The 26,345-nt window shown below is 40.6% G+C and overlaps 3 protein-coding genes across 3 annotated transcripts; 2 read left to right on the top strand and 1 right to left on the bottom strand.

The window, feature by feature from the left end:
* On the top strand, nucleotides 1-5,610 carry cdkn1d (cyclin-dependent kinase inhibitor 1D). Its single transcript, XM_028043352.1, has 3 exons — nucleotides 1-434; nucleotides 2,689-3,170; nucleotides 3,276-5,610. Exons 2-3 carry the CDS (start codon nucleotides 2,693-2,695, stop codon nucleotides 3,332-3,334), a joined length of 537 nt encoding a protein of 178 aa, XP_027899153.1. The 5' UTR covers nucleotides 1-434; nucleotides 2,689-2,692; the 3' UTR covers nucleotides 3,335-5,610.
* Nucleotides 4,817-22,253, bottom strand: slc37a3 (solute carrier family 37 member 3). Its single transcript, XM_028043350.1, has 15 exons — nucleotides 22,129-22,253; nucleotides 14,565-14,692; nucleotides 13,297-13,535; nucleotides 11,928-12,042; nucleotides 11,726-11,818; nucleotides 11,553-11,636; nucleotides 11,333-11,478; nucleotides 11,000-11,096; nucleotides 10,566-10,650; nucleotides 10,233-10,444; nucleotides 9,933-10,074; nucleotides 9,749-9,850; nucleotides 9,461-9,660; nucleotides 8,457-8,522; nucleotides 4,817-8,351 (listed from the first exon to the last, which is right to left on the bottom strand). The coding sequence occupies exons 3-15, from the start codon at nucleotides 13,371-13,373 to the stop codon at nucleotides 8,259-8,261; spliced, it is 1,512 nt and encodes a 503-aa protein (XP_027899151.1). The 5' UTR covers nucleotides 13,374-13,535; nucleotides 14,565-14,692; nucleotides 22,129-22,253; the 3' UTR covers nucleotides 4,817-8,258.
* Nucleotides 16,104-26,345, top strand: LOC114160671 (DENN domain-containing protein 2A-like). Its single transcript, XM_028043349.1, has 20 exons — nucleotides 16,104-16,509; nucleotides 17,143-17,193; nucleotides 18,556-19,758; nucleotides 19,873-19,964; nucleotides 20,139-20,233; nucleotides 20,313-20,522; nucleotides 20,606-20,699; nucleotides 20,790-20,840; nucleotides 20,968-21,155; nucleotides 21,352-21,461; nucleotides 21,575-21,644; nucleotides 21,988-22,065; nucleotides 22,136-22,276; nucleotides 22,783-22,931; nucleotides 23,376-23,553; nucleotides 24,203-24,244; nucleotides 24,341-24,449; nucleotides 25,441-25,713; nucleotides 25,795-25,881; nucleotides 25,962-26,345. The coding sequence occupies exons 1-20, from the start codon at nucleotides 16,475-16,477 to the stop codon at nucleotides 25,991-25,993; spliced, it is 3,288 nt and encodes a 1,095-aa protein (XP_027899150.1). The 5' UTR covers nucleotides 16,104-16,474; the 3' UTR covers nucleotides 25,994-26,345.

The following is a 26,345-nucleotide window of genomic DNA, read 5'->3' on the forward strand; positions in this document are numbered from 1 at the left end:
AGCAGACTAAAACTGGAGAGCATTTTCGCTTCACGGACTCATGAAATAAATGCACGAGCAGCATTGCACGCACCAACTCCTCGCAGCTTAGTTTGCAGGCACTCTGCGCTGCGTTCACTGACGCTGAGAGTCTGGAGTTGCGCTCCACCTCGGTCGGGTCTCGGCACCGAGAAAGACTGTTTTGACGGAAACCACGTGACCGTCTCCTTCTCGTAGGACGTCCCCTCCTGTCTCCTGAGTCCACAACAAACAAGTCACACCGATAAGAAGGCTAAAAGTACCCTTTCGTGGGCACTGACTCCTGGAACTTGACAACGTGACGGTGTTTGTATCCACGGGGTGTTTGTCACGCAGCTCACTCCACGGGAGTCGGTGATTATTTTTTCCGTCATTCGTCTTGGGAAAAACTTCATATTAAGATACTTAAGCTGATGGTAAGAGGGAGTTTTAATTTTTCTTTGCATGTGAATGTAAAAGTTCATTGCGCATTTACAAGTGAACGAGTGAAATTTGATAGTCGCACGTTTTGTTTTTTTTCGTCTAACCGTTTTTCGATTTAAAATGTGTTGACACGCATTTTTTTTAACTTTATTTTGTTTTCTTTTTCTTCTGTACAAGATGAATTTGCGTGTGTTGTGCAGCAAAGTGGATGTTGACACGATGCGGAGCGTTTCTGTGTCGCATCTCATTAACCCACATCCTCTGTGAATCTAACTGCGTCACTCAGTACAGCCCGAGATTTGACCTCCCGTTACTGCGACACGTTCACTTTTCACTGCGTTTCTTCAGCGTGGGCACACACACAAAAAAATAAAAATAAAAAAAGTTGGATATTGGAATATATGTGCTTGTTATATTTACTTGTGTTGGTTTTTCCGGAAGGCTCGAGAATTTTCTCACCGTTATTCTGGAAGCCGGGACACCGACCGCGGTGGAAACCTGAGCCGCACGCACACCGCGCCCACTCCACTCTCCGCAAACAACTTTCACTCGCGCTGTTAAGCCTCCAACGAGAAAAACAACTTAGAAAAAAAAAAAAAAAAAAAGCGGCTTTCCCTCAACTAAAAGACTCCAAACTGGCCTTTATAGGCTCTTTAGGGGATGCAGTGTTAGCTTTGAGGTGCGGGTTTCTGACAGCTGTTTTTAGCAATTCTGTACATTTTGTTCTGGATGTGTCAAACCACTGAAGCATTGCTTAATTCGCCTCCCACGGGCCCCTCAGGGGCCCCAAATTTCTGCGTTCACACCAACGTGGCCCCTGTTTGGTATTTTTTTTTTCCAGCTCACCAGTTCAGGTTAAGCTCGACAACTAAACGACGAGAAGAGCTTGTGCAAAGTTGGGAGTTTGCAAGGTTTACAAAAACAACTGCTCATCCAAGATGGCATCATTTATTAACTGGGGTGAGAGAAACGTTTGGCTCACCAGAGAAGATTCAGTGTCAACTAGTAGAATTTAGATAAATTTTCAATACAGAGAAAATCCAGATTTTATATTTAAGTTATTTTCGTCAGAGAAAAAGTTTCACAAATCAAAAACAACGTTTCAAGAACCTGCTTAAACCAATCCAGTTCTGGTTTGATTACCTTTTTATGCTTTCATCCATTGCTTTATCCATTTTAGCCATCTTAAATCTTAAAAAACAATCTAATTGGGTGTTATTTTCTAAAAACTGTGCAGAAGACTTCATTCTCTTATGAAATGATTGTTTACAATGAACCTCCTGCCAGTGGATATTATTTATTGGATTTCAATAATTGTACTTGCCTATCTGGAAATTACTGGAGAGACAGAGGCTGCGTTTCCATTGACCATATAGTTGGATTTACAGAAACATATTTGCTTAATGGAAACACTAAATAAATAAAAAAAAAAAAGACATTTGTGACAAGTTTTGCGCTAGCATGAGGTGGTTTTTCAGATGCACCGAAATTTGTTATTTCGCAAAACTACGATGGAAACACTAGTTGCAACACGAGTCATGTGATCAACAACCGGACATTACTACTGGCGGAAAAGACAAAATACATCAGGAAGTGGTAGGAGGATGATGGCATAGCGTATATTTCAATAAATTATTGCGTGAACAAACATGATTTTAATTCCTTATTTAATAGAAACACCAACATCCAACTGTGAAATTGTGTATTTCGACGTTATCGACAAAGTTTTGGACACACTAGTGATGGAAACTCAGGCGTCTCAGAGTGGCTTGACCTGGTTGATGGTTCATCTTTCTGTCTGACTCTTCTGAACTAATTTAATAAACTGCAGATATAAGTGAGCTTTGCTAACAGAGAGCTGAAAACGCAGAGTTGGAGCTCCATCTAGGAATTCAGCTGCATTGCTCTAATTAACTGTGGCAGAGGGGGGGAATGCAGGAAACATTCCTCATCAAAAGCCTTCACGGACCTCTCCTGCGTGACCTTTGACTGGCAGGCTCCAGAGCAGGTGGAGACTCTGGCCGTTTCTGACACAGCTGGGCAGGCGCTGAACATTGTTGGAGATTTATTTGGTATTAGTCCACGAACCTGCTGGTGCAGTAATTGCTCAGCAGGTTTGACCACATTTGTTTCTGATCCATACATGGGGCAAATAATGCTTGCTTGTGGGGGAAAATCCAGTTTACTCTTTCTTCGAGTCGCAACGGAATGCATGCAGTGCTTATATACGGCTTGTTTTCCTAACAGGGATATGATGATGGCTTCTACGTCAGCATCGTCCGGAGGAACCATGACGTCTGAGTCCGAGACCTCGACTGTCCAAGGCATCGACGCCTTGAAGCTGAAGGTAGGGCCGGTGCGGAGAAACCTCTTCGGCCCTGTTGACCACCAGCAGCTCCAGCGGGACTTCCAGCAGCTGCTCCGCATGAGCGTGGAGGTCGCCAACAAGCGCTGGAACTTTGACTTCCAGAGAGACGTGCCAGGAGAGGGCGCCGACGTGGAGTGGGTGGAGCTCGGGTGCCAGGACGTGCCGGCATTTTACCGGACCTGCTTGGTGAGGCCCGGGGTGTTGGCCAGAAAAATCACGAGGAGCACCTCAACGTCGTCCATGGAGGAAGACAGCTCTCCTGTCTCTGAGAGCTCGTCTGGGGAAGAGTACCTGGAAGTGACCACTAGAGGGAGCTACCCAATTCGGCGGCTGGGAAAACGCAGACAATCTGCAATCACAGGTCAGCCTGCTGCACATATGCATTATAAGTATTTTTACTATTGTAAAATTCACTTAACTTTTAGAAAGTATTGAAATATATATATATATATATTTTCCCTTTCAGATTTCTTTAAGGTGAAGAAGAGGAAACTCATGCCCAGGAAAGCTTCCTCTCAGCAGTAGAAAAGTTCAACAATCATCACTAAGTGGCCTCCAGCCCTCTACACTCAACATGATATAGTTCATATGTACATATGTAGCAATTTATAACAGACTGTTTATAAGCTTATCCAATGTTGGGCCTTAAAACGTCAGACGCCAACTCGCATTTAACTTTCAGTACAAGGAAGCTACCTTTCTTTTTATTCAGTCAAGCTCAGACTCTAGTTTTCAGTGGATAAATATTTGATAAATATATATATATATATACTGTATATACGTACACACTGTATATTTTATATACCGTTTTATTCAGCTTCTTTTAATACTGTGAAATAATCTTAAATGCACTCATTCAGGATACTAAAACAGCAAAAAGGAGATTGACCTCAGCCCATGACCCCCGTTTCTTTTCTTTTTTTTCCTTTTGCTCCAAGTCATTCCAGGTTTCTGATCCGAGTGGTTACTGCCTCAGCACACTTAGCCTTTTGGATTCACCCCGAGACTCTTAAAGCTGGAGTCGGAGCAGGGGTCAAAACCTCAGCCAGGGTTCAAAACGTGGCAGCACGACTGTCATTAGCTCCAGGTCGGAGGTTGGCGGGTGCAGGCTAAGCATTTTAAATGCTGCACGACAGAGACTTCCATTTTGAGTATTAGGTATTTTCTATTTATTTTTAAGATCATTGTCCAAGATAAAAATGAAAAAAAAAAAGAAGAAAAAAGATCATGACTGTTCATTGTGCAAAACGAGGTAAAATAAATAACTCTCTGAACTGCAGTGCTTTGCAATAGCGTTCAACATATTTCACTTACAACCTAAAACTTAAATGTATGTGACTGGGAAAAATGGAAAATGATGCAGTCAGAAATTACTTAAAACAGTAAAAACTGTCTAATGATCTCAATAAAACTCCAAATTCAAAATCTATGAATCCTTTGCGAGGTACTGCATACTTTAACTCAAGAAGTCATTTAAACGTCAGAATAATGTACAAAAGGCAAACTTCTATTTTTGCTAAGTAATATTTGCATTATGGAGGCTTTTTGGCAATGTGATGAGAAATCCTGTTTGCTGTGATTTAGTCAGCATTTTGCTTGTAATATGTAGCATTTTCCACTTTTTTTTTTTTTTTTTTTACTCATTAAGGGAACGCAGCGTTTTCTGTTTTCAGAGCTCAGAGAAGTCAAAACTTTTTACTTCTGCTTTTGTTTTTTTTTTCCTTCGAAAGAGTTTTTATATGAAGAGTCCAGCTCGCCTGTTCTTTTGCAATCCAGTTCCTCAATTCTGCATGCATGCGAGGGGTTTGTGACGCAAGTTGTTAAAAGATCGACCAAAGCAATCGATGTGTTGGCAACTAAGAGCTACAGATCCCAAACTAGTTCACTTTAAATTGCTTAAGGGGCTTTAAAATACCAAATTGCATCTGCTTCAGTTTTTCTAGAGCCTAGACTTAAAACTACTGACAGCAAAGTCAAATCAAATGAATTTCCAATAATTTGTCACCATTTTTTTTTTTTACCATTTTGTTGTAAAATGTCTTTAAAATCTAGATACTCCTGGAAAAAAAACAGGTTTAATGCAGACATGCCCCTGAAGGCATCACATTAGACCACAGATGCAAGTTGTTTTGTTTACGCTGTATTGTATTATATTCTTTCATCTATTCCTGTGTTTCCATGTCTTGTGCCCCTTGTGATGTCATTCAAACAAAGCAGGATTAGCAGTTCTAGTGAACATTAGTGGGGGAAAAAAAAACCTTCACACCACTGGATTGTTTCTTCAACAGGATATTGCAGCAGTAATTAAAAATAACTAGCCATATGCTGGATTTATCCTCTAATACTACCTCAATAAGGTTGTTCAACAATACAGAGACAAGGTAAAAAGCTGAGTTTGTTTGTGTTTGGCGGCCATGAAAGCGAAGACTAAAGAGAGAGTCGTGTTCTGTTGTGGTGAAAAAGCATCAGGTAAAACAGTCAGTGTGTCAGAACATGGGGTGGGCGGGTGGGTTTGACTGCTTTCGTCTTGCTTCACTTTTTGTGTGACTGCTTTCCCAGAATAGATCGAGCGAGTGGAGCGGCATTGAGGGGGGAGTGGGTTAAAAAAATACAGACCGTCCTGAGAAAATGTCACACCTAGACCCCTAAATCTCCATCAAAGGATTTTTCCATCCTTTTTGTTTAGTAGCTTAATGATAAATCTGTCAATGTGTGCCAAGAGTTTTCAAACAGCAGGAACATAATTCAAAGTTTCTTATCTATTTTCCCCCTAACTATAAAGTCAGATTACTTTAAAAAAATATATATATATATCTTTGCACTATTTATCTAAGAACTACTTTTATTGTGATCGCAAAATCTGCGGAAAACAGACACAGGGCAGCAGAGACTTTCAGCTTATTGTATCCACATTATTCCTTGTTAAAGTGTATTGGGAAAAAAAATAAAATAAAATAAAACAATGAATCCGTTTCCAGAGGCTGCGAACTATTATTTTGCAGCTTTAGCAAAAGTGTTTATTTTATTTTGTACATGCATGAATGTAAGATATTTGTACACCATTTTGTAATAATTCTACTGTAATTTAATGCTGGTTCGTGTATCTTTGTATCGCCATCTTTTTGGATGATATTTGTATTGTTGCTCTCCTGCTTTTCATAACACATTTCATTTGGTTTGTTTCATCAATAAATAAATATAAAGAGAAATCACATCGCTGTAGATCTCGCATGACTGGCTTTGAGAGAATCCAAGGAAAAGGTGGAATTTGAAGTTTAACCTGCGCCCCCTAGCGGACCTGACGCAAAACTGCTTGTAGCTTGAAGGTGACTTTGCATTTATTTCAAACGTTACAGTTAAAAGATGCACATAAATGAAACCATTAAAAAAATACAGAAGAGAAATTTCACACCTAATTATTTTACAATCTATTACATGTGTTTGGCTCCTCCCATAAACAGAGTTACAGTTGAATATATAGTGATATCAGATGGCATTAAAATTAATGCAACAAAAAAAATCATTTTGACAAACGATATCTACTTCTAGTCATGAAAAGAAGTAGGCAACTGGCAAAATTTAATATTCTGGTTGCACTGGTTATAAAGGTTTGATTTTACACTTAGCCAAAAATAAATGGAAAGTCTATGGCACAGCCTGGATAAAGATACAACTCTCTTCACATTTATTTGCATCCCTGATCAAATGATACACAAAACGTTACAGCTAATTATTTTTCTCTGCAGTAATGATGGAAAATTTTTACTTAAAGTAAAATTAATTACTTCCAAAGTAATTAATTTGAAATAAGTAATTAAGGAAACATTTTCCTCCATGTGATGCTGACGTTTGTGGAAAGCGGTTTTCAACCTAATGACAGAAAAATAAAAATCTAAAATAATTTTAGCGTTAGTTTCCTTCTGTTGTAGAAATTCAATTTCAAGCTTGTCCTGTATTTTTAAGCAGCCGACTGCTTTTCTACAGTTTCTATATTTGGACAGGACTCAAATGGCCTCATTTTATGAGACAAAGACTTTTATCCTTGACAAAATGTTAACAATTTTTACTCTTAAATGTAAAAAAATAATTAATTTGTTTTCATAAAACCAAGTTTTATTTGGTGGACAAACAGATTTTTTTTTCTCACCAAGAGTTAAAAGGTTTAGTGGGTCTTGACAAAATTTCTTTGCTCTTTGGACCGAAATACATAAGAAATATATACAATTTAACCACATATTTTTTCCAAAAAAAAAAAAAAAAGAATACTTAAATTTGAGAAGTTTCTAATTTGTCAATTTGTTTGATTAGGAGATGACACAGAGGTTCTTCATCAGTCTTATAAAGTAAGATCTGTCATAAAATAGCAAAAGCCCTGATCATCTTCACATGTCCATACTGCCAATAATTAAAAATATTGAAAACAACCAGAACTATGATAAATTAGGATGAGGGCCCAAATTTATACGGAAATCTTTATTGAAATATAAAAAACGGTTTATAAATATTTAGGCACCAAACATCTACGTAGTGGAGTTTTGTTAGCTGGATGCTCCAAAGGCCATGTAGCCAAATGCTAAAATTAGCTTCTGATTCTGAAAAAAGTATTGTTTTACTTCTTTTCAAGTTTTTTTCCACTCAAATTAACTCCATTAAAAAAACAAAAAACTATAAAATTAAATTGTTTTAATCTGGGTGATTCTTTAAAGAACAGCTTGTTGCTTTAAATACTTTTATTGGGTTTGTAAAAAGCCAATAAAAGATGTAAGGGAATATACCCAACCCTCACTGAGAGAGAGTTAAAGCATCTTTTTATGGTGCAGGTTTAGGCTACAGAACAAAAACTTACATTTATTTTAGGGTTTTTTATGAGGGCTCAGATAAATGTGGAAGCCGCTGTGAGTTTAAACCTACAGAGCACGCCACATTTAGAGAGTGTGAGTTAGTCACAAATTAAGAAACAGAAACTAAAATTGTAAACATTTTTGAGAAAAGAAAGCGAAGACAAAACGAGTCGGTGGCGTAAGCGAACGATAGGACCAGTCCCCCCCGATTGTAAACAAAGACGAAGATTAAAGTGGTTCACTGAAGTATTTTCACACCGATTAAGGAAACTCAAATCTGAGTGCAAGATTACAAAACTACAATCACTATTCACATTCTTCATTTTAACCTCAGGCCTCACGTTTACGTTCCTGATTTAAGACTCACATCAACTGAAGTGCATAAGGAAAAAGAAGTATTTACATTAATTTACAGCGTTAAAATATGTACACCAGTATGGCTCAGGCCAAATCCCTTCACACGCCTCAGGTGCTTCAGCTAAACCCTCCCTGTATTGAGCTCAGTGAAGTCTTACAGTACGTTTTAATGTTTCTGTTCTGGCTGACAGCGAACCTTCTGGATCCTGGTACCGACCTAATGAGTAGAACCGGAGCCGACGGTCGGGCTCTCAGAGCTGGTGGCGCAGAGCTTGCCTGTCTCTCCACATGTCTCGCAGTTCTCTAACAAGCAACGGCGCGATGAAGACAATGCTGCCCCCTGTCTGTCGTTACACAAACAAAATAATGCACATTAAAAAAACAAAACAAACATGAAAAGCTATTGAGATGAATAGTCATTTATGTGGAAACTTGGAAAGTTAGGTTACCATGACGATGAAGAAGTAGAAAACACTCATCCAGCCCAGTCTGCTCTCAATTAGCGACACCAGGTACTGCAGGATTAGAAATGGAACGGTGACCATGAAGGGTAAATATTCAAGGTGCACTATTCAGATTTTTATATATATATAAAAAAATAAAAACAATAATAAAGACTTCTATCTGTGATGATCTTTTACCCTCTTAATGTGTTTTAAATGTCAGCCAAAAAGTTACATTTTGTTTCTTATGTGACCAGAGTATCTTCTTCCACATGGTGTGGAAATGCAGGTATCACCAAGTCAAATGTAAGACTTTTTAAGACCATTATAAACTAAATTGACCACAGACATGACAGAAAATGGTAAATAAAAGAAAATAAAAAAAATTGCATTGGCTGGAAACAGAAGTAAGCCAATGACTAATATGAACTTTGTCCAGCGAACTGGTGATAAACTTTAGCAAAGGTAAAGCTAGTTAGTCTTTTAATGTCTGGTAACTATCTGCTAATGTACCTGTAGCTAGCTTGCCTGCTAGCAAGCAAGCTAAAGATATATTAGCTAATAATATACTCTTGCTAATGTAGGTTAATGTAACCTCGCTAGCCAAGTAGCTACTTACTACTAGCTAAGTAGCTGGCAAGGTTACATTAGCAGCTAGCTACCAATAGCAACAACGGTGTGAGATTCAAATCTTTGTTCAATAGTAAAGTTCTGTCAGGAAAAAGAAAACTACATAGACTATATAAGATTTTATAGTGTGCCACAACAAAATTTAAGACCTGTGATTAACATTTATTTCTTCTCAATTAATTCAAGACTTTTTAAGACTGTAATTTTAGATACATGAATTTAAGAATTTTTAAGGATGAGCCGACATGGTGAATTTTCTCCAAACCTGTTTTGATAAAATGCCCATCTAAGTGCAACATCAGCATTTTAAAAGCATTTGTTTGGTTAATCCTCCAGGAATGGCCTTAGTGATTTTTCTCCCAATCCTCAATCCGGCTCACCTGTCCTACAGCAGCTCCTATACTCCCGGTTCCATCCACTATCCCGGTGACGGTTGCCAGGGCCTCCTGGCTGCCCCTCAGGATGTCCTGTCTCCCCAGATCTGCAGAAATGGCCGAGCTGATCATGTTGGACGGGCCGCCGATGAAGAAGCCAGTGATCGCCAGGATCACTGCGTTGATCACTTTGTCGTTAGGAGAGCCTGAGGAGTTCAGAGGCAGAACTATAAACTATGACCCTACGTTTCACATGGAAGCAGTAGTCGATGCTGTGGGTGCAAAAAAACTCACGGCTGTATCCCACCAGGGAGCCCATTGCCATTACGAGGCTGAAAACCAACACAGGCGCTCTCTTCCCCATGAAGTCAGAGATCAGACCTTGAAGGGTTCCCCCTGCCACAGACGCATAATGTCACGCACTCAAGTAGAAATCACGAAACCAAACCAAGCAACCAACACAAAATGGTGTCATTACCCACGATTCCGCCGACATCGTACCATACGGACAGCTGGTCGGCCTTGGCCTCCTTCCACCCGTAGTTGTTGCTCAGGTAGAACGGCAGCCAGAAGAAGAAGGAGTAGTTGACCAGCTTCAGGCACGCGTACGCCAAGGAGTACTGAGATGTGAGCAGAAGAGATTTACGTCATAATCAAAAGCAGAAGTCTGTTCTCTGGAGCAAGAAACTCCTTCAATCAGAGTCAAGAGAATTCAGGAACCTCGAATGCCTGATTCAAAGCCTATTTTAGATGAGTTTGTTGGGCCAATCAGACTCACTAGCAGGACTCCAGGAAGGCGGAACGCCTGGAAAAAGCCAATGGCGTGAGGAGGCTCGTCCACAGGCTCCTCCGGTGGCTGATCCGCGCGGCATCGTTGGCTGTACGTCTCCACCTCCTGTTCATCCTCCTCCTCGTCACTCATCAGCGGCCTGTGGCTGTCCGTGTCCGTCTCCACCGGGCTCAGTCCGGTTTCTAACTCCAAGTGCAAACCTGCCACGCAAACACAAGCAAGTCTCATCGAAGGTGTAGTAGATACAGTCAGAGTTAGTCGTGGCAGACGGAGTTTGTCACGTGACTCTTTGCAATCGTTCGTACTTCTTTCGGCTCTTACCGACTTCTTTCGGCGAGGTTAGGAGGCCAAAGAACACCACCACCCCGCCAGCAAACTGCACCACAGAAGTCACCAGGAAGGCGTACTACAAACAGGAATACCACATACTTGACATTAGTATCTAAAGCCAGGCAGTGCTAGAGGAAGCAGATGATAATGGGATAAAGAGACTTGATCTCACACTTGTTTTGAAATACCAAATTTCTAAGATTAAAAAACAGACGTGGTACGTGTTTGCTGTGCTTCAGACACTAGAAACATGCGATATCTAGATATGTTCTCCCTTTATTCAGCAGCGAACAAAGACATTTTTGTATTTCTCAAAATAGTTTGACTTTATATTTTCATTTAAAAAGAAAGAAAACTGTCGCTAAAACTTCAAAAGTGTCAGAAGTTAGTGAAACAAGCTGATACTGACGCTGTAAAAGACCAACCTCATATCCGTACTTGAGCACACTTGAGGCCAGAAAGGCACCCAGTATGTTCCCCACCGAGGCGCAGGCACTCCACAGTCCAAACACGAAGCCGCGCCTGGAAAACAACACGGATGTATCAAAAAACTGAATCCTTCTATGTTGTCATTCACCTTCTACAAATAAAGCGGCTGTAACTCAAAAAGACAACTCTCTAACTTGTGTTAATACTTCCTCCTGCAGACAAAACTGAATCTAAATGAAGTCTATGTTTGAGCGACTATGAATGGGCATCACTGTCCGTCTCTGACTACGCGTTTCAGGATGTTTAAGTGTCCGTGGCTCATCACGCACCCCGTTTTGCCGAACCAGTTGCCCATGACGGCCACCACGCAGGGCCAGACGGCCGACTGCAGCAGGCCGTTCAGCACCCACAGGCTACAGTATAGGTAGACGTTGTAGACGTGGAGCCATTCGGTCAGGGTGCCGAAGAGGAATTCCTGCAAACGCAGGGATTACGAGTCAGACGAGGGGAGATGTTTAAAGCATCAGCCATGAGGTTCATGGCACTCACCACTATGGCGGATCCGCACAGGCCGAAGCAGAGCACGTAGCGCAGGTTGACTCTGTCCCCGATGATGCCGCTCAGATACAGACCCTGCATGTTGATCATCAAACACACGACGCTTTGAATGAAACCTTGGGCAGGACGGGTCTCACTTTTTGCTTCGCTTTCATCCGACTCACCACCGCGTATGAGAAGAGGAAGATCGAGTCCAGAGCTCCCAAAAAAAGTGTGGCCTGCTTTTCATCAGCAAACAGGTGATTGTCCTCCCATGTCTGTACAGTCATAGAAATAACAGAAACTTCCTCAGACACACACTCCTGACCCCCCCCCCCTTTCTTGTGGAAGAAAGTTTATTTGTTGCAGGGTATCGCCTGCCTGTACCTCGTTCGGAGAGAACGCAGGAGCGCTGTCGTTCTGGACGGACGGCGTCCACTGGGCCGAGATGCTGACCTTCACATTGCTGAAGGTCTTTCTGGATGCGTGCAGCAACACATAGCTGGGAAGAGACAGAGAGGAAGAACGTGACTCTGCTGAGAAGCAAAAAAAACCAGCTGGATTCATCTAGTTCAAGACGACAAAGATTTTCCTCACAGTGTTTAAATTGTACAAATTATCTATTGGAAATCTTTACTGTCTTCGATATCTGACCTCTGCTCTGAGCAAATCTCTTCTTGTTGACCTTCACTCTTTAACACAAACATGAGGCACGTTAGAAGAAACTGCAACTCTCGCACAACTCAGTCAATAAATATCCAAACTAGCTACATAGCAAATCTCCATTTTCAGATAGTTGACTGAAGGTGCAGGGTTATCATTAAAACTAACAAAATAACAAAAATTAGAAGCAAAAAAGCAGAAAAACATTTTTTGTTAACTGAAATAAAAATATTCCAGAATTTTTTAAAAGTTACTCTGCTATATATCTTTTATAATTCACTGGGATGCATGGTCGTTCGTTTGCGCTAAATTAACACATTTTCTTTAAAATTACTTCTTTTTTTTTATTTAAGATTTTGCTACCCAAAAACTAAATTTATTTTCTGCCTTGCCCCTGTTATGTAACAGACAAAAACCAAACTATAACTGAAACCAATAAAAACTAAACTGAAACTAAGCATTCTCAAAAAATACAGTACTAAAAAAAACTGGCTTAAACTAATAAAGACAAAAACAGAATTGAAAATCTGAAGTCACAACTAAAATAAAATGAAAAACAATAACTATTCAAAGCGATTTTAAACACATTTTCATTCCAAGTCATGGTAATGTGATACTTTCTATTGGTCTATCCCATGGAATCACAACGTTGAAGTTTGAGGATGCAACATGACAAAACGTAAAGAAGGTGAAGGGAAACGTTTTGCAAGGTCTAAAATATTTAGGGCGACCTAAAAGCCTGCTAAATATTCAACATTGGAAAATTCTCAGAGAATGTGAAGGTATGTCATGTTGAACAGGAAAGGGAGCAGCTTATCTTCTGTTAGACTTAAGTTGAACTAAAAAGTCAAAACTGTGAAATTGAAAAGGAAAATTACATCAACCTAGCAGAGAAGATAAAGAACACAGATCCATACTTGGGGCTGGAAGTCTGACCCCCAAAGAACAGTAAACTATGTATTTAGACTGAGCGGACAAACTTTCACTCAATTTAAAAGCCACAATTTAAACAGTTACAAAAGTTCTTACAGTATAGTCACTAAAAAGAAAAAATGCAATACGCATGACATCACCATCCCATTTTCTAGATTACCTAAAGAAGGTGAGGAGGAAAACCACCAGATGATGATGGGTGTACTGTGACAGACAGCCAAAGCACGAGGGAGGCATCACAGGGGCAGCTGGAGGGAGGAAGAGGAGGCAGAGGAGGAGGAAGAAGGTGGTGTCAGGTCAGTGGAGGTCTTTGCAAGAAAGGGAGGGGGAGGCTTACATGAGGACCTCCACTACTAACTCAGATGAGACAAATGCATCACTACGGGAGGAAAGCTGTGCCTGCAGAGGAAAGAGGCCCAAATTAAATTTATTTACTGAACAAAAGTCTTTATGGCAAAAAATTAAAAAATAGGAAGTAGACACATTTATTGGCACTGCTGGAAAATATGTGGAAAAAGCCATTTCATTTATACCAAAACAACGTCATAGATTACTAATAGGTTCCAAAATACTCTAACTTTTAAAAAAGTATACATTAAATCAGATGCCACATTCATTTTAAAGGGGGTTGTTAGGGTATTAGCATTGCTATTTGTAATTTTTCTATTAAATAATTGTTTTAAACAAAATTACAGATTTTTAACATGAACATTTTCCTGAAAGAAGCCATTGTTCTGCCTTTCAAGAGATATACCTGGTCTGAATGCTGCCCTATGTGCAGCCAAGGCCACCTATCAATGGCTCCAGTCAGGGGAGGCTGACTGACTTAAAACTGTGACACCTCCCCCACCAGCTTCAAGTTGCATCCAGAAGAGTCCTCAACTCTTAAAAAAGGGAAGCTTTGTCCTGATCAATCAGCTCAGGGGATCACAGTTCTTCTTAAATATTAAAATCCTACATATTTCAGTAATTGTTGTACATATTTTTTATTGAAATTGATCAAATAGGTGTGCATCTACAGCAGCTTGAGATGCTGTTTATTTTTAGGTTTAGAGACACCAATATGTTTAGCAAGTTTTGTTTCCTCACAAACACTAATCATGTATCAATGCGGTTGATAACAGCTGTTTGTATATCACTCAGATTTCCCTGTGCCCTCCGACTTGTCTTTACAAAAATACATTGCATCTGATAAATATGTAAGCGATTATACGTTGTTTTCTACTTGCTATATTAAAATGTACTTTTTACTTCCATACTTTTATTATTCCTGCAGCTACATTTGCCACTGAGTGACATGGCACATGATCGCTTAGCTTCAGCAGCTATATAAACAGTCAGTTCCGGGTTCATTTAACATAAGAGTCTTTATAAAAAGCTACGCAATAATCACAAAGCTACGGCCTAGAAACAAACAGAAGATCTCACCTTTCCGTAGAGGTTCTGCGAGCCCAGTTTACTCTTGATATAGCGACTGTACGTCTATGTTTACTGTGAATTTCTTTGCCACTGTTCAAAGGCACAGACCGCTGCGAAGAGTGCCCCACTACTGCCACCTGCAGGACAGGAGTGAAAATACGTTCACCATAACAGATCATGGTTGATGAAGACAGAAATACGGTAAGCTATTTAGATAAATATTCAAGGATTCTTTTTTTTTTTTTTTTAGGCACGAAATTTGGACTCAGGTCCAACATAAAGGAGTCTAATACATAAATAAATAATATAGTGTAAAGTATAAATATGCCATATCCTTGGCATAAGACGTCATTCTTTGTGTCAAAATGTCATTTTTACTGTGAAGGTGTGGAGGACCACATAAGGAAGGTTGGCCCAAGATTGTAATTGGCTCCTATGCAGAATTCTAGTTGAGGGCCAATTTATCGTCCACCTAAATTATACAATAAAATGTATTGAACAAACACTACAAATAAATACTCACATATATGGTAATAAACAAAAACACAGAGGTAGATTTTAACTAATTTATCTAAGGTCTCTTTTACAAGAGTGACCTGGTGGTGGTTCTCCAAATAAAAAAAATAAAAAATTGACTCAAGGGGGCTGAATTAAAATTGTGAATTTTTACACAAACAGCTTGGCATAGACAGCTGCTAAGACGAGAGACCCCGTGTTCCTGTTCCTCCTGATGGTTGAAACAACTGCTGTTGGCCCTCAAAAACTAGTTATTTAGTTATTGAACCACCTTTAAACTCTATTAGTTGTGGAAGTATGCTATGCTTCCAAATCTAGCATAATATTAACAGTGCCAAAAAAAAAAACTATTCACTCCTTCAGCTTTTTTGTCACATTACAACAAACTTCAATGCTTTTTAAGAAATGTTATATTCTAGACTAATGCAAAGAAGATGTAAAGTGGAAATCAAAGGATAATGTACTGGAAATTCTTCACAAAAAATCTAAAAAGTTTGGCGTGCATGTGTTTCGCTCTCAGCAGGTTCTAGAACCACCTTTTGGTAAGTCTTTTCTAGTATCTCATCAGCTTTGCACATCTGGAAATACAAATGAATCATTCTTGGTTATGAAAACAACTCAAGCCCAACAACGTTCTCCCTTACCTGTTTGCTCTGTTCCTTGGTCTTTGTTCACTAATTTTCTCTAATAAATCTCTGAAGCCTTCACTGAACATATGGATTTATACTTGCATCAAATTACACAAAGGTGGATGAAGTAGGTGATGTAAGAGTGTGAGAATAACGGGGGCCGAATACAACTATGTAAAAAAAGAAAAAAAAAAGAGAGCGATCACAAACGTAAAGATTAAGACAAATCAAAGAAAAAAAGAAGAGGAATGACCGAAAATATTAACACAAAAACGGATCCTGTGTGTTAAACGACAGATCAGTGGGGAGGGGCTGATCTGCTGCAGCTGCGTGAGCAACCACAGTGCAGGAACAGCTGGGACAGAAATTCCAACAAACTTCAAATTTGGTAGGGAGGTGATTTAATGTGATGATGCATGTCCCATGGAACAAAAAAACGGGTTAAAAACGTGGCTTCTGAATCGTTTCAGGGAGCATCAGGACACAGCCATTCATTCTGCTTGTTCAGCTGTGAGAGGGGCATGCAGCAACTCAAAGAGGGGAGAGGAGCAGGAAGTTGCATTCAGAGTTATGGGAGAGTGAGGGTGAATGAAAGCTGCAGATTGGAAGAGAGTCAGGGCGCAGGGGGGGAGAGTTTGTTAGTTGGAGAGAGAAATTTTTTACCATCTGCTCAAGATTTGAGTGAAGCTGGGAAGCCTGTCAGATTGTCTTTACATATGGAACACTACTGGGGTCTGGACGCCGTACCGATGGATACAGATTTAGGAGCAGCAAATGCAGCCAGCCATAGTTTTATCGAATGGATGGAGGTGAGAAATGATTTTGAAATATGGTGACAGAAATATTGTTCTTGGGTTGTTCATTGTTCCTAATTTATTTGCAAGTTGAAAGATGGTGAACTGTTGGTATTTGCCATCTTTGGTTTAAAAAAAAAAACAAAAAACGATTAAGATGGGATCAAAGCAGAAGGTTGTGGGGTTTGTTTCTACATTTTACTCTTCTGGTAAAAATCAATAATGTCACTCTGGGTTCTCTTAATCCTCTTTTGCTTTAAAATGCCAATATGCATCTGTGCTTCTTCTCTATGTCTTCTCTATAGATGCATGCTGTCCCTCTGCTCATAGTGACTGTAAACGGTAACAGCAGTCACAGTTCTGGGAAATTACCAAGTGCTATCTTGGAGGACATTGAACTTTAAATTGTTGGCCCTAGAGACATGTGAAAGTATGCTGAGCATGTTTGTCCTCACAGGAGGGTAGTTTTTGACCTGTGCAGTGACTAAGTGACAGAGGAATTGATTTCTGAGCATGCCATACAGCGGTGTTTTCCTTGAATTTGGCCAATTCCTTTTGATCGATTGAGAGGAATGCTGTGAAATTGAATTTTAGGAGCAATATGTTATTGTAACCTGTCCAAAACAATTGACCCTGTGACTATTGCAGGTGTCCAGTGATCATGGAGACTGCTGAGAGAATCAACACAACTGTCGACAGGTTTGTTCGAAGGCCCAGATTATTGTTTCAACCTCTGCTGCACGTAAATGATTTCACCAGTGGGAAGTTGAACCAGCAACCCACTGGCTACAGGTCAAACCGTCTGCTCCACTGTCGCCCCAATTGAAAATCTTCAGAAATCTGGACCCCAGTCTGCAAAAACGTCCTGTTCCTCCTCTAAGATAGCAACTAAAACCAGCCGAAAAACTTCATAACTCAAACGACAATCACAGAGAAACTAATATTATAGTCCTGGAAAAACAAAACAATAAAATGTGCTTTGAAAGTCATTTTATGACCAAGATTCAGAAAAATCATGGTCATCTAAAGGTAATGTGGAGGGCAGCAAATTATATAGCAAAGTGTTGACTATAACATTGTGTTCTCGCTATTGAAGAAAATCGGCAAAATGTGGAGGAAGCAGCATGTGTATGAATAATCACCATAGTGACCTTTAAATATAGAGTTATCTGCATAAAGGTGCGCCTTACCTGAAACCTGTTCTTCCAAATGTGATTAATAAATGAGGGCATAAATGAAGACAATTACATTCATAGACTAAAAATAGTCTAAAGAGAGGCTTGTTTATATAAATATTACTCCATGTGAAGGATGTGGATATCAGTTTCAATATATCAATATATGATCTTAAATAGATGCAACTTGGTGAGAATATGAGGTGATATGTGAGAAAAAGTGTAAAATCTTTCCTGACTCAGTCACTTTATGAAAATAATGCTGGTAAAGATCTTGGGAAAACCGAGAAAGCTATGAACAAATGCATGTCAGTGACGGTGAAATTGTTTAGCTATTCTTGTAAAAGAATAGATAAAAATATGCCAAAAATATGATGTTTCTAAGTATTTTGCCTGTAAGGAGGTAATATTTCCAGGGCAATATAAAATAGTGAAACCTGTATAAATTTCAAAAATGCAAAACATTTCCCTTTCCATGCCTGAGAAATGAGGAAAAGCATCCAGCTGGCCTTTAATCCTCCCATCCATAGAAGGTCCTTAAACTTGGGGCTTCCCATTTCCTCTAGTTTATTTATTCAAACTTAACAGTGCAGCAAAAATTTGGCCCCAGTCCAAGAATGTGTTTATTTTGCAAAGATGATGAGAAGAAGATGATTATGAGCTTCCCCTCTGGCATTTACTCTCAGGCTCAGTTTTCCCACTGTCACCAGGAAAACTGAGTGTCCTATGACTGGTCGCCCCACTGACCGCATGAGAAGTTCAGGAAACTGGTGGTTTTGTTTCTTTAGAAATTAGAAGTCTACATTTATTTTATTTCTGGCACAATATAAAGACTGACCAATTCATTGTGAATCAAAAGTTAAGTGTGCTTTTATCCTTTGTTTAGGCAAAAGTTGGGCTTTCTTCGAGGGAAAAGTGTGACAGTGGAAGTTGAGGACATTGGGCAAAAAGTAAAAGAGACAAAAAGACAACCGTTTGCCCTTTTAGACAATCTGTGGAACCAGAGAGAAGATTCATCAAGGATGGATTTCAGGAGACCAGTTTGTGACCTCTACCCCAGCGACAGCACCACCGTTAGAACCAAACTTTCAAGATCCAATGGGGGAAACATCAAGGACAAGATTTCTCTTTGGGAGAACAAAGAATCCACACTTTCACATTTACCTTCAAGTAGCTTGAGCAAGTGTGCCAGCATTAAAGGAACCGACTCTTTGACAAACGGCAGCAACAAAACTGTGGATAAGCAAAGGACTGAAAGTACCAGGACAGTAGCCAGTAAGGAGAAGGACCTTGGGAAAGAAAATATATTAACGCGTGACGATTCAAGACCTTGTTCCCCCGATGAACTGCCAAAACAACCTCGAGTGGCTAATAGTGGCCCTAGGTCTAGTGAAAACAGGGAAAAGACTGCCTCAAAGAGATATACAGGTCACAAGGAAACTCCTCGAGATGATTCAACTCCTTGTTCACCTCATGTACCTGGGAATCAGCCCCAAGTGATCAATCCAAGCTCTAGGTCCAGTGACAACACAGCAAAAGCTGACGAGAGAAACGCAGGTCACAAAGACACTCTTAGTGATGATTCAAGACCTTGTTCTCCACCAACGACTGAGAAACAGCAAGTTGGGATGCTAAAAAAGAGCAGTGAAAAGAAATCGTCAGAACAAACCAGTGAGGAGACGAGAGCGGTGTTTACTCTTTTCAAGAAACTAGAGACTTTGGGGAAGAACCATGGCAAAGCCCCCGCAGAGCTTGGAAACTACTTCAGCCCACCGGGCAAGGACAAGAAAGTTGAGGTGAAAAAGAAAGAACTAAATGATTCAGTTGAGAGTAGATCTTTGTGGGATAGAGAAGGAAGGGAGGATCAGGAGAACGTGTACACGGAGCCGGGTGCCCTGCCCATCAATCCGGTGCCCAAACCCAAGCGTACCTTTCAACATCCGGCGACTGCCTCCATGGGAATGAGTTCGAAGGAGGGGAGAGGGAAGAGGAACCTCCCTCCGCTGCCATCCATTTCCTCTAAAGCATCCTCAAAGCCCCCCTGTGGTTACTATGGGAAACTTAGGGCAGACAGGTACCTTAACAACAGGTACGAATGGTTTGAAACTAAATCAACTAGGCTTCTGGGAAGATTATGTCAAACAAAGTATTAAATAAAATCCACTGAGATAAATAACTTGCACTTTTGTGCCAACTATGACAGGAAACCATTTGACTTTGAAGACCGTACAAGGTCACCCAGCCCAGTTTTTGCCAGCCCCATATCTCAGGAACATCACTATGAAGACATCTTGGGTCAGACAACTGCTTCATTTGATCATTTCCCCATTATAACATGTTTTTGTGATTGAACATTTTCACTTTCTCTATTTTCTAGAAGCATTTAAGAACATAACTCTGTGTTGAGGGCCATGCCACCATGTCTACATATCTAAAAAATATTATATAAACATATGTTTGTTTCTGCAGACTCATCCAATGAGAACCCATATGAAGACATAGAGTTGGAGAGTCAGTGTTCGCAGCAGTCTGTCCCCTCATCTCCTGGTGCCGATACAACAAAGGTTCACAAACAGAAAAGTAACAAAAGTACAAGGCAGCCGCAACATAAATGAGGTTATCGTAACGTTTTCCTGTCATTAGGCATCTAGGCCTGGTTTCTTCAGACAGAACTCAGGCAGAAGCTTCAAGCTACTGGATCTGAAGAGATCCAACCAGTCAGCCCACGGCATCAACAGCGGAGGCGTTTCATCTCCGCCCCAGCTCAGCCCGCCCTCCACCCCGCCTGGGCCTGAACACGGCGCCTGGATCCCAGGGGATCCCTACAGCCGCACCTGCCGCAGGATACCAACAGTCTGCATTACAAATCACAGGATAAATACTTTTAGAAAACTGTATTTCTTAACACTAACTCAACCCTTTTCCCTCCTCTATAGGTTGTGCTGAGAATAAACAGTATATTTGAGGGTCGGAGCAGAAAAAAACAGCTGCGAAGGATGTATCACTACGCCGAAACCATTTCTGGAAGAGGTTTTAGTGTTTATTTTGCTCTGAAAAATTACAGTTGAGTTCTTTTTATAATTGGGACAACAATGTGGATTGTTTGACTTCCGTTCACAGTAACTGATGAGAACAGCGACTCAGAGAGTGAAGTTGAAGACAGATTAAAAGGTAAGGTGTGATTTTTGCAGTACATCACAAAAGCATTCTTAGCTCAAGAGGTATGAATACTTCCACAAGGAAGTATTATTTTATGCAGCCATTTTTAAATCGATCTTATCTTTGTGTCCTGTTCCAGTTCGATCTCTCCTGAGGCAGCCGAGAAAGACACAGGTCCACTACAAAGACTCCACCACCAGAAGCTGCTCTGTGGATCAGGAGCGCCACCAACGCAAGCTGTTTGAGTACTTCCTCGTTGTTTCACTGCAGAAGTCAAAGGTCGGCGACCACTATATGCCAGAAGTCACACAGCAGTTCCCCCTTAAGGTCAGCAGAGAAGCACTAAAGTTGTCTAGTTTGAGGGGGGGGGAAAGTCAACTATGGCATTTATTCGTTCATGTTAATCCAAAGATCAAGATAGAATTGGATTATCTATCTGGACCCTACTATTCTATAGAGTTAGGATTAAATTGATTTTTAAGAATAGAGAAAATCCACTCAATTGTTTTCATATATGTTGCAGTTGGAGCAAAGCTTCAAGTTTCTGAGGGAGACGGAGGATCAGCTGAAGATCATACCTCAGTTCTGTTTCCCAGACGTAAAAAACTGGGAGCCTGTGGAGATGTACCCAAGGTGAGAACTCTACAATGTTACACAACTCTTATTGCCTTACAAAACTGGAATGTAGATTATAGTTAATGTAGTAAAAAACTATACTGATTATGCTTTTATTTTCAATTTTACAGTGAGATGTTCTCCTTTGTTTTGACCGGCGAGGACGGCAGCAGGAGGTTCGGATACTGCCGCCGCTTACTGGTAAATATCAACGAGCAGGGTAAATAAAATAAAAATGACGTCACTGAACAGGAAGTGGCTGAATACCAAATGTCGGCTGAGTAAATAAACATGCCAAAATGGTGGACGTGCCTGTGGGAAAACGGCTCATCTCAGAGCCGAGGCGGAAGTGTCCGAGACTGGGAACCGTACTCTGCATGTGAAAGTGTGCATATGGTCCCGTTTATGGATCTCCAAAGGGAGTGAGGTCACTTCGTCAAACCCTAAAGCGTCTAGAGTTCTACTGATGACCTTTGACGTTTCAAGATGCGACAAATATGTTTGTTTTTGAGCAAATGGAAGTGAGTTTTCTCCTGTGTTTCAGCCCAGTGGAAAAGGCCAACGCCTGCCAGAGGTTTATTGTATCGTTAGTCACCTCGGCTGTTTCAACCTGTTCTCCAAGGTAAACGCCTGCTACTGCGGAACCAACGCTACTGCATTGCAGGACTTTAGTGTTCGTTCGTACTTGGCAGGTGTTGGATGAAGTGGAGAGGCGGCGAGCGCTCTCCCCAGCACTGGTCCAGCCATTTATGAGAGCCATCATGGAAGCCCAGTTTCCAGCTCCAGGAAGAACCATCAACATCAAAACCTTTCTCCCTGGTTCTGGCACTGAGGTGAGACAAGATGACAAAACACACAAAGAACATTAAGAAATGCCTTTCAATGCACTTCCATCAAATCTGTGATAATCCATCTTTGTATGCAAGTTACTTTAAGCAGATTGAGTGGAAGTGTATTGTTTTAGTTTTTTCCTGCATAGTGTTTAAGTGTACTATATGTTTTGCATCATTATCCAGCTGAAAGACCCAAGGAGAACCCACTTACACTTTCCCTTTAGACTCCAGTAGATTTTTTTTCGTTCTTTAAAATGTCCTGATATCCTAGAGAATCCATAATGCAATAAAATCTGACAACATTCTCTGCTCCTTTGGAAGAGAACCAGGCCCACAGCATCACAGATTCTCTTCCATACCCCACACTGGGCATGAGGTGCTGTGTTTGTTACCCAAAATTTTGATCTCATCTGACCGAAGTACATAGTTTGTCAAAGAAATGATGAAACATCCCTATTAATCTAAGTTTTAAATTGTATTTATGGTAAACTGAATTGAATGTGCAGGTGATGGAGCTCTGCCGGCCATCTGACTCCCGTCTAGAGCATGTGGACTTTGAATGCCTGTTCTCCTGCTTGAGTCTGCGGCTTCTCCTCCGCGTGTTCAGCTCTCTGCTGCTGGAGAGAAGAGTGATCTTCACCGCTGATAAGCTCAGGTTGGCGCATTCACGTTCAGTGCGACCAATTTCCTCAAGCTTCCCAGCAAGCAAAATCTCTTTGGAATTAGATTTTGTTCCAGACGCCCTCCTTCCAGTGTTTATTAAACTGTGCTGGTGGGACTGTTGCCTAGGGGGGGAAAAATGTATCTCTGGGATGTTGTCATTATGGAGGTGGATAAATTGTGGGTGGTCCAGCGCAATGTTTTTAAATAAATGTAAGGCATCTCAGGGATTAGGAGCTCATGCAAGAGTGACATCTGGAGCTCTGGTGGATGAGTTATTGGCCAGTTTGTTTGCTCCACTGGGAAAAGCCAGAAATGGTGGCGTTTGATTTTCCATGATTAGTGTTGAGCTTTGGCACCCTCTAGTGGTGGAAAAATGTTCTTCTATTAAATCCTCCAGCATAATTTCACAGCTTAACCCCATGTTCTCTCCTTGCAGTACCCTCTCCCAGTGCTGCCACGCAGTCGTTGCTCTGCTCTACCCCTTCGTCTGGCAGCACACCTACATTCCGGTGCTGCCCTCCGCCATGTTGGACATCGTCTGCACTCCGACCCCTTTCATTGTCGGCCTGCTGTCCAGCTCTTTAGCCCAACTCAACGAGCTTCCCCTGGAGGAGGTCAGACTTAAAGCAGCAAACTTAAAGCAGCAGTATTATGTAAAATTGACTTTTCTGAGCTTTACATCACGTTATGTTATTCCCTCATCAAATCATACCTTCAATATTGCCTTGATTCTTTCATGCATGTTTGAGGAATCTTTTAATCTCCCGTGGCAACCATTCAGCTGAGTATAAACTCCTGGATGAATCTAGTGCCGGCTTTGAAATCTAGATCCTCCTCAGAGCTGTTTCCTAGCTTCCGCCTCTCTCCTGCCATCCTCCCACTCAGCTCCTTCAGACTAGTCAGCAGCAATTAGCAAACACCTTGTGTAAGAGCTACTTCTCAGTACAGCACTGATAAAAGTGATGTACTGAGAGGAGCAATGTTGTGATGACTTCCTGAAGGTGGAGTTTCAGAAAGAGCAGGAGTTTTTAAAGAGCCACAGGCCCAATTTCGAGGTGTTGAATTAAAAAGTCAGATTTCTTTTAAGTCATTTTTATAACAACTGGAGGTAACAGTTACTAGATTGTGCTATGAGTCTGGACAATACATAATGGTGCCCCTTTAAATTTTGCATCCGACACTTATTCTTGCTTTTGTTTGTTTATTGGTACAGTTTTATGTTTGCTTGTTAAAGATAATACCACTTAGTTTTTCTGTGTGCAGGTTCTTGTCGTGGATCTAGGCAATAATCGACTCCTCAGACAGGTGAGTGCATATTTCTACATTTTAAGTGATCTTTATGAATCAAGACCAGCTTTGGCCTTCTCATTAATAATCATCTTTCTCTGCTGTCACATTTAGTTGGATGACGAGGACTCAATACTACCCTCTAAGCTCCAGTCGGCTCTAGAGAATGTTCTAGAAAGAAGAAGAGAACTTGCTAATGACAGAGGAGCAGACTCAATCAGTGGTGAGACAAAACAAAGCTTTAAAGTGATCAGTCTGTGAAAGTATGATTATGTGAAAAAGGCTCCAAGCAGTCAACAGCTTATGTTTAGCTTCTTAATCTAAAGGCTTCTTCAGGTCCTGGGTTAGGAGTTTCATTTTTATAAGTTGTTGATAGAGCCGTTAAGATAAATGAAAAGGCATTCCGAGTCAGTGACCCGTCTCTTTATTACCTTGGTGACCATTATACCCTAATATGGCACATTCACACGAGTCACTTCGACCTTGAAGACTATACACTCTTCTATTTTTAGCTCAGCTGAACAAAGACATACAATGTTTTCATTACGATCTCTTGGAGAGTGATAATGAACTGGATCATAGACCATTTTACACAGAAGAATAGAAAAGAAACAATCGTAAACTTATTCCCACTGGGATTATCCCAGACCTGCCTGATATAGAAATAAGAAATTAAGACAGTGCAAAAAACAATCAATAAATTTGCATTCATTGAAAATTTGCTTCAGGCACTCTGACCAGAACCACCAATCTAAATGTGTAATGAATGAATAGGGCCAGGAGCTACTGCAGGTAAAATATTAACCGTTCACGACTTTCCCCAAAAACATAACTTAAATATGCCTTTGATTTCGGTTGAAACCCATTTGTGATTACACACATTTCTTTGAGAAATACTTGAAGCTAAACAGAAACCACATATTCAAAATTAGAAGAAAAAAAACCCCTCTTTGAACTCATGGCCAACTAAAATCAAAAGGTTTTTATTTAAGAATGCATCAATTATTGAATAGAGCATAAGAAGTGGAGGAAAAAGTTGATGTTTCTTTAGATGTTTTGTAGCATTGTCTATGTGTTTGCAAAGGGGGTTCCTGACCAGAAGGTAATGCTATTGAAGGGGTGACGGCGTGGAAAAGTTTGGGAGCCCTTGAGTTTTATTAGACTGAAAAGGTGGGTGGACTGGTTGATGAAAATTCACTTCTTTGTCTTTTTAGACACTGGTCATCTTAGCACCGTTGTGTCTGAGGCCTTTGTCCGCTTCTTTGTGGAGTTAGTTGGACACTATCCGCTGTTCATTACCGCCGAACGTGAAGACGGATATTCCTCCTCTTCGTCGTCTTCTCCCGCTTCCTGCGCGTTCCAACGCGAGGGGTTCCGGAAAGCGATCCCTTCCAAGACCGTGCGCCGCTTCTTGGAGGTCTTCATGGAGACCCAAATGTTTGGCTGGTTTATCCAGGAGAGAGAGCTCCATCGGCAAGCTCTGAGAGGTACCAAAAGGAGAAAGAGGGGCTTCGGGTTTGGGAGATTGAGTGAATGTTGATGATTTTGACCCTCCCTGTTATTAACAGGACTGTTTGAAGTGAGAGTGCAGGAGTATTTGGACTCCATCAATGAGAATGAACACCGGAGGGTCAACAGATTTCTCAAAGGCTTGGGTAAGAATGATTCGGATCAGTTAGCTTAACAAGATGTTGACTCAGTCCCACCTTAAATTATTCTTTTTTGATTCCTCCAGGAAACAGAATGAAATTTCTTTCTAAGAGATAATGAAGAGAGACAACAAACAAAAGAAGAAGATTCTGATTAGAAGCTCAAGGATATTTCTTGGAATTTGTCCTGTTTTTTGAGAACTTTTGACCAGTGAGGTCAAAAGTTTCAAGAATGCCTAGAGACACTTTGACTGAAAAGTTGGCGAACCATTTAAAAGCAGCATTTAATATCTGGAAAGATGAGGACACCTGGAACTAAGGATTTATATAAATATTTCAGATCTTGGTTGGGAGATTTTCAAATGGGAATGTTACAGTATATGGTGCCATCTTTTTTGGCATTGTGCAGTATGCTGATGACAAACTCATTTTCAAGCACACCAGAAAAATAAAACAATGGTTTGACTTTA

Source organism: Xiphophorus couchianus, chromosome 17 (assembly GCF_001444195.1).
Source record: "Xiphophorus couchianus chromosome 17, X_couchianus-1.0, whole genome shotgun sequence".
Lineage (NCBI taxonomy): Eukaryota > Metazoa > Chordata > Actinopteri > Cyprinodontiformes > Poeciliidae > Xiphophorus > Xiphophorus couchianus.

Excerpts from the sequence above, each read along its gene's own strand:
- LOC114160671 (XM_028043349.1), top strand. The coding sequence starts at position 16,475 with ATGCAGCCAGCCATAGTTTTATCGAATGGATGGAG. Across the intron at positions 23,554-24,202 it reads ACGAGCTTCCCCTGGAGGAG|GTTCTTGTCGTGGATCTAGG; the intron begins GTCAGACTTAAA and ends TTCTGTGTGCAG. Across the intron at positions 24,450-25,440 it reads AGGAGCAGACTCAATCAGTG|ACACTGGTCATCTTAGCACC; the intron begins GTGAGACAAAAC and ends TTGTCTTTTTAG.
- cdkn1d (XM_028043352.1), top strand. The coding sequence starts at position 2,693 with ATGATGATGGCTTCTACGTCAGCATCGTCCGGAGGAACCATGACGTCT. Across the intron at positions 3,171-3,275 it reads CAGACAATCTGCAATCACAG|ATTTCTTTAAGGTGAAGAAG; the intron begins GTCAGCCTGCTG and ends TTTCCCTTTCAG.
- slc37a3 (XM_028043350.1), bottom strand. The coding sequence starts at position 13,373 with ATGCCTCCCTCGTGCTTTGGCTGTCTGTCACAGTACACCCATCATCAT. Across the intron at positions 12,043-13,296 it reads TTCCTCCTCACCTTCTTTAG|CTATGTGTTGCTGCACGCAT; the intron begins GTAATCTAGAAA and ends GTCTCTTCCCAG. Across the intron at positions 9,661-9,748 it reads CTCCCTGGTGGGATACAGCC|GCTCTCCTAACGACAAAGTG; the intron begins GTGAGTTTTTTT and ends TGAACTCCTCAG.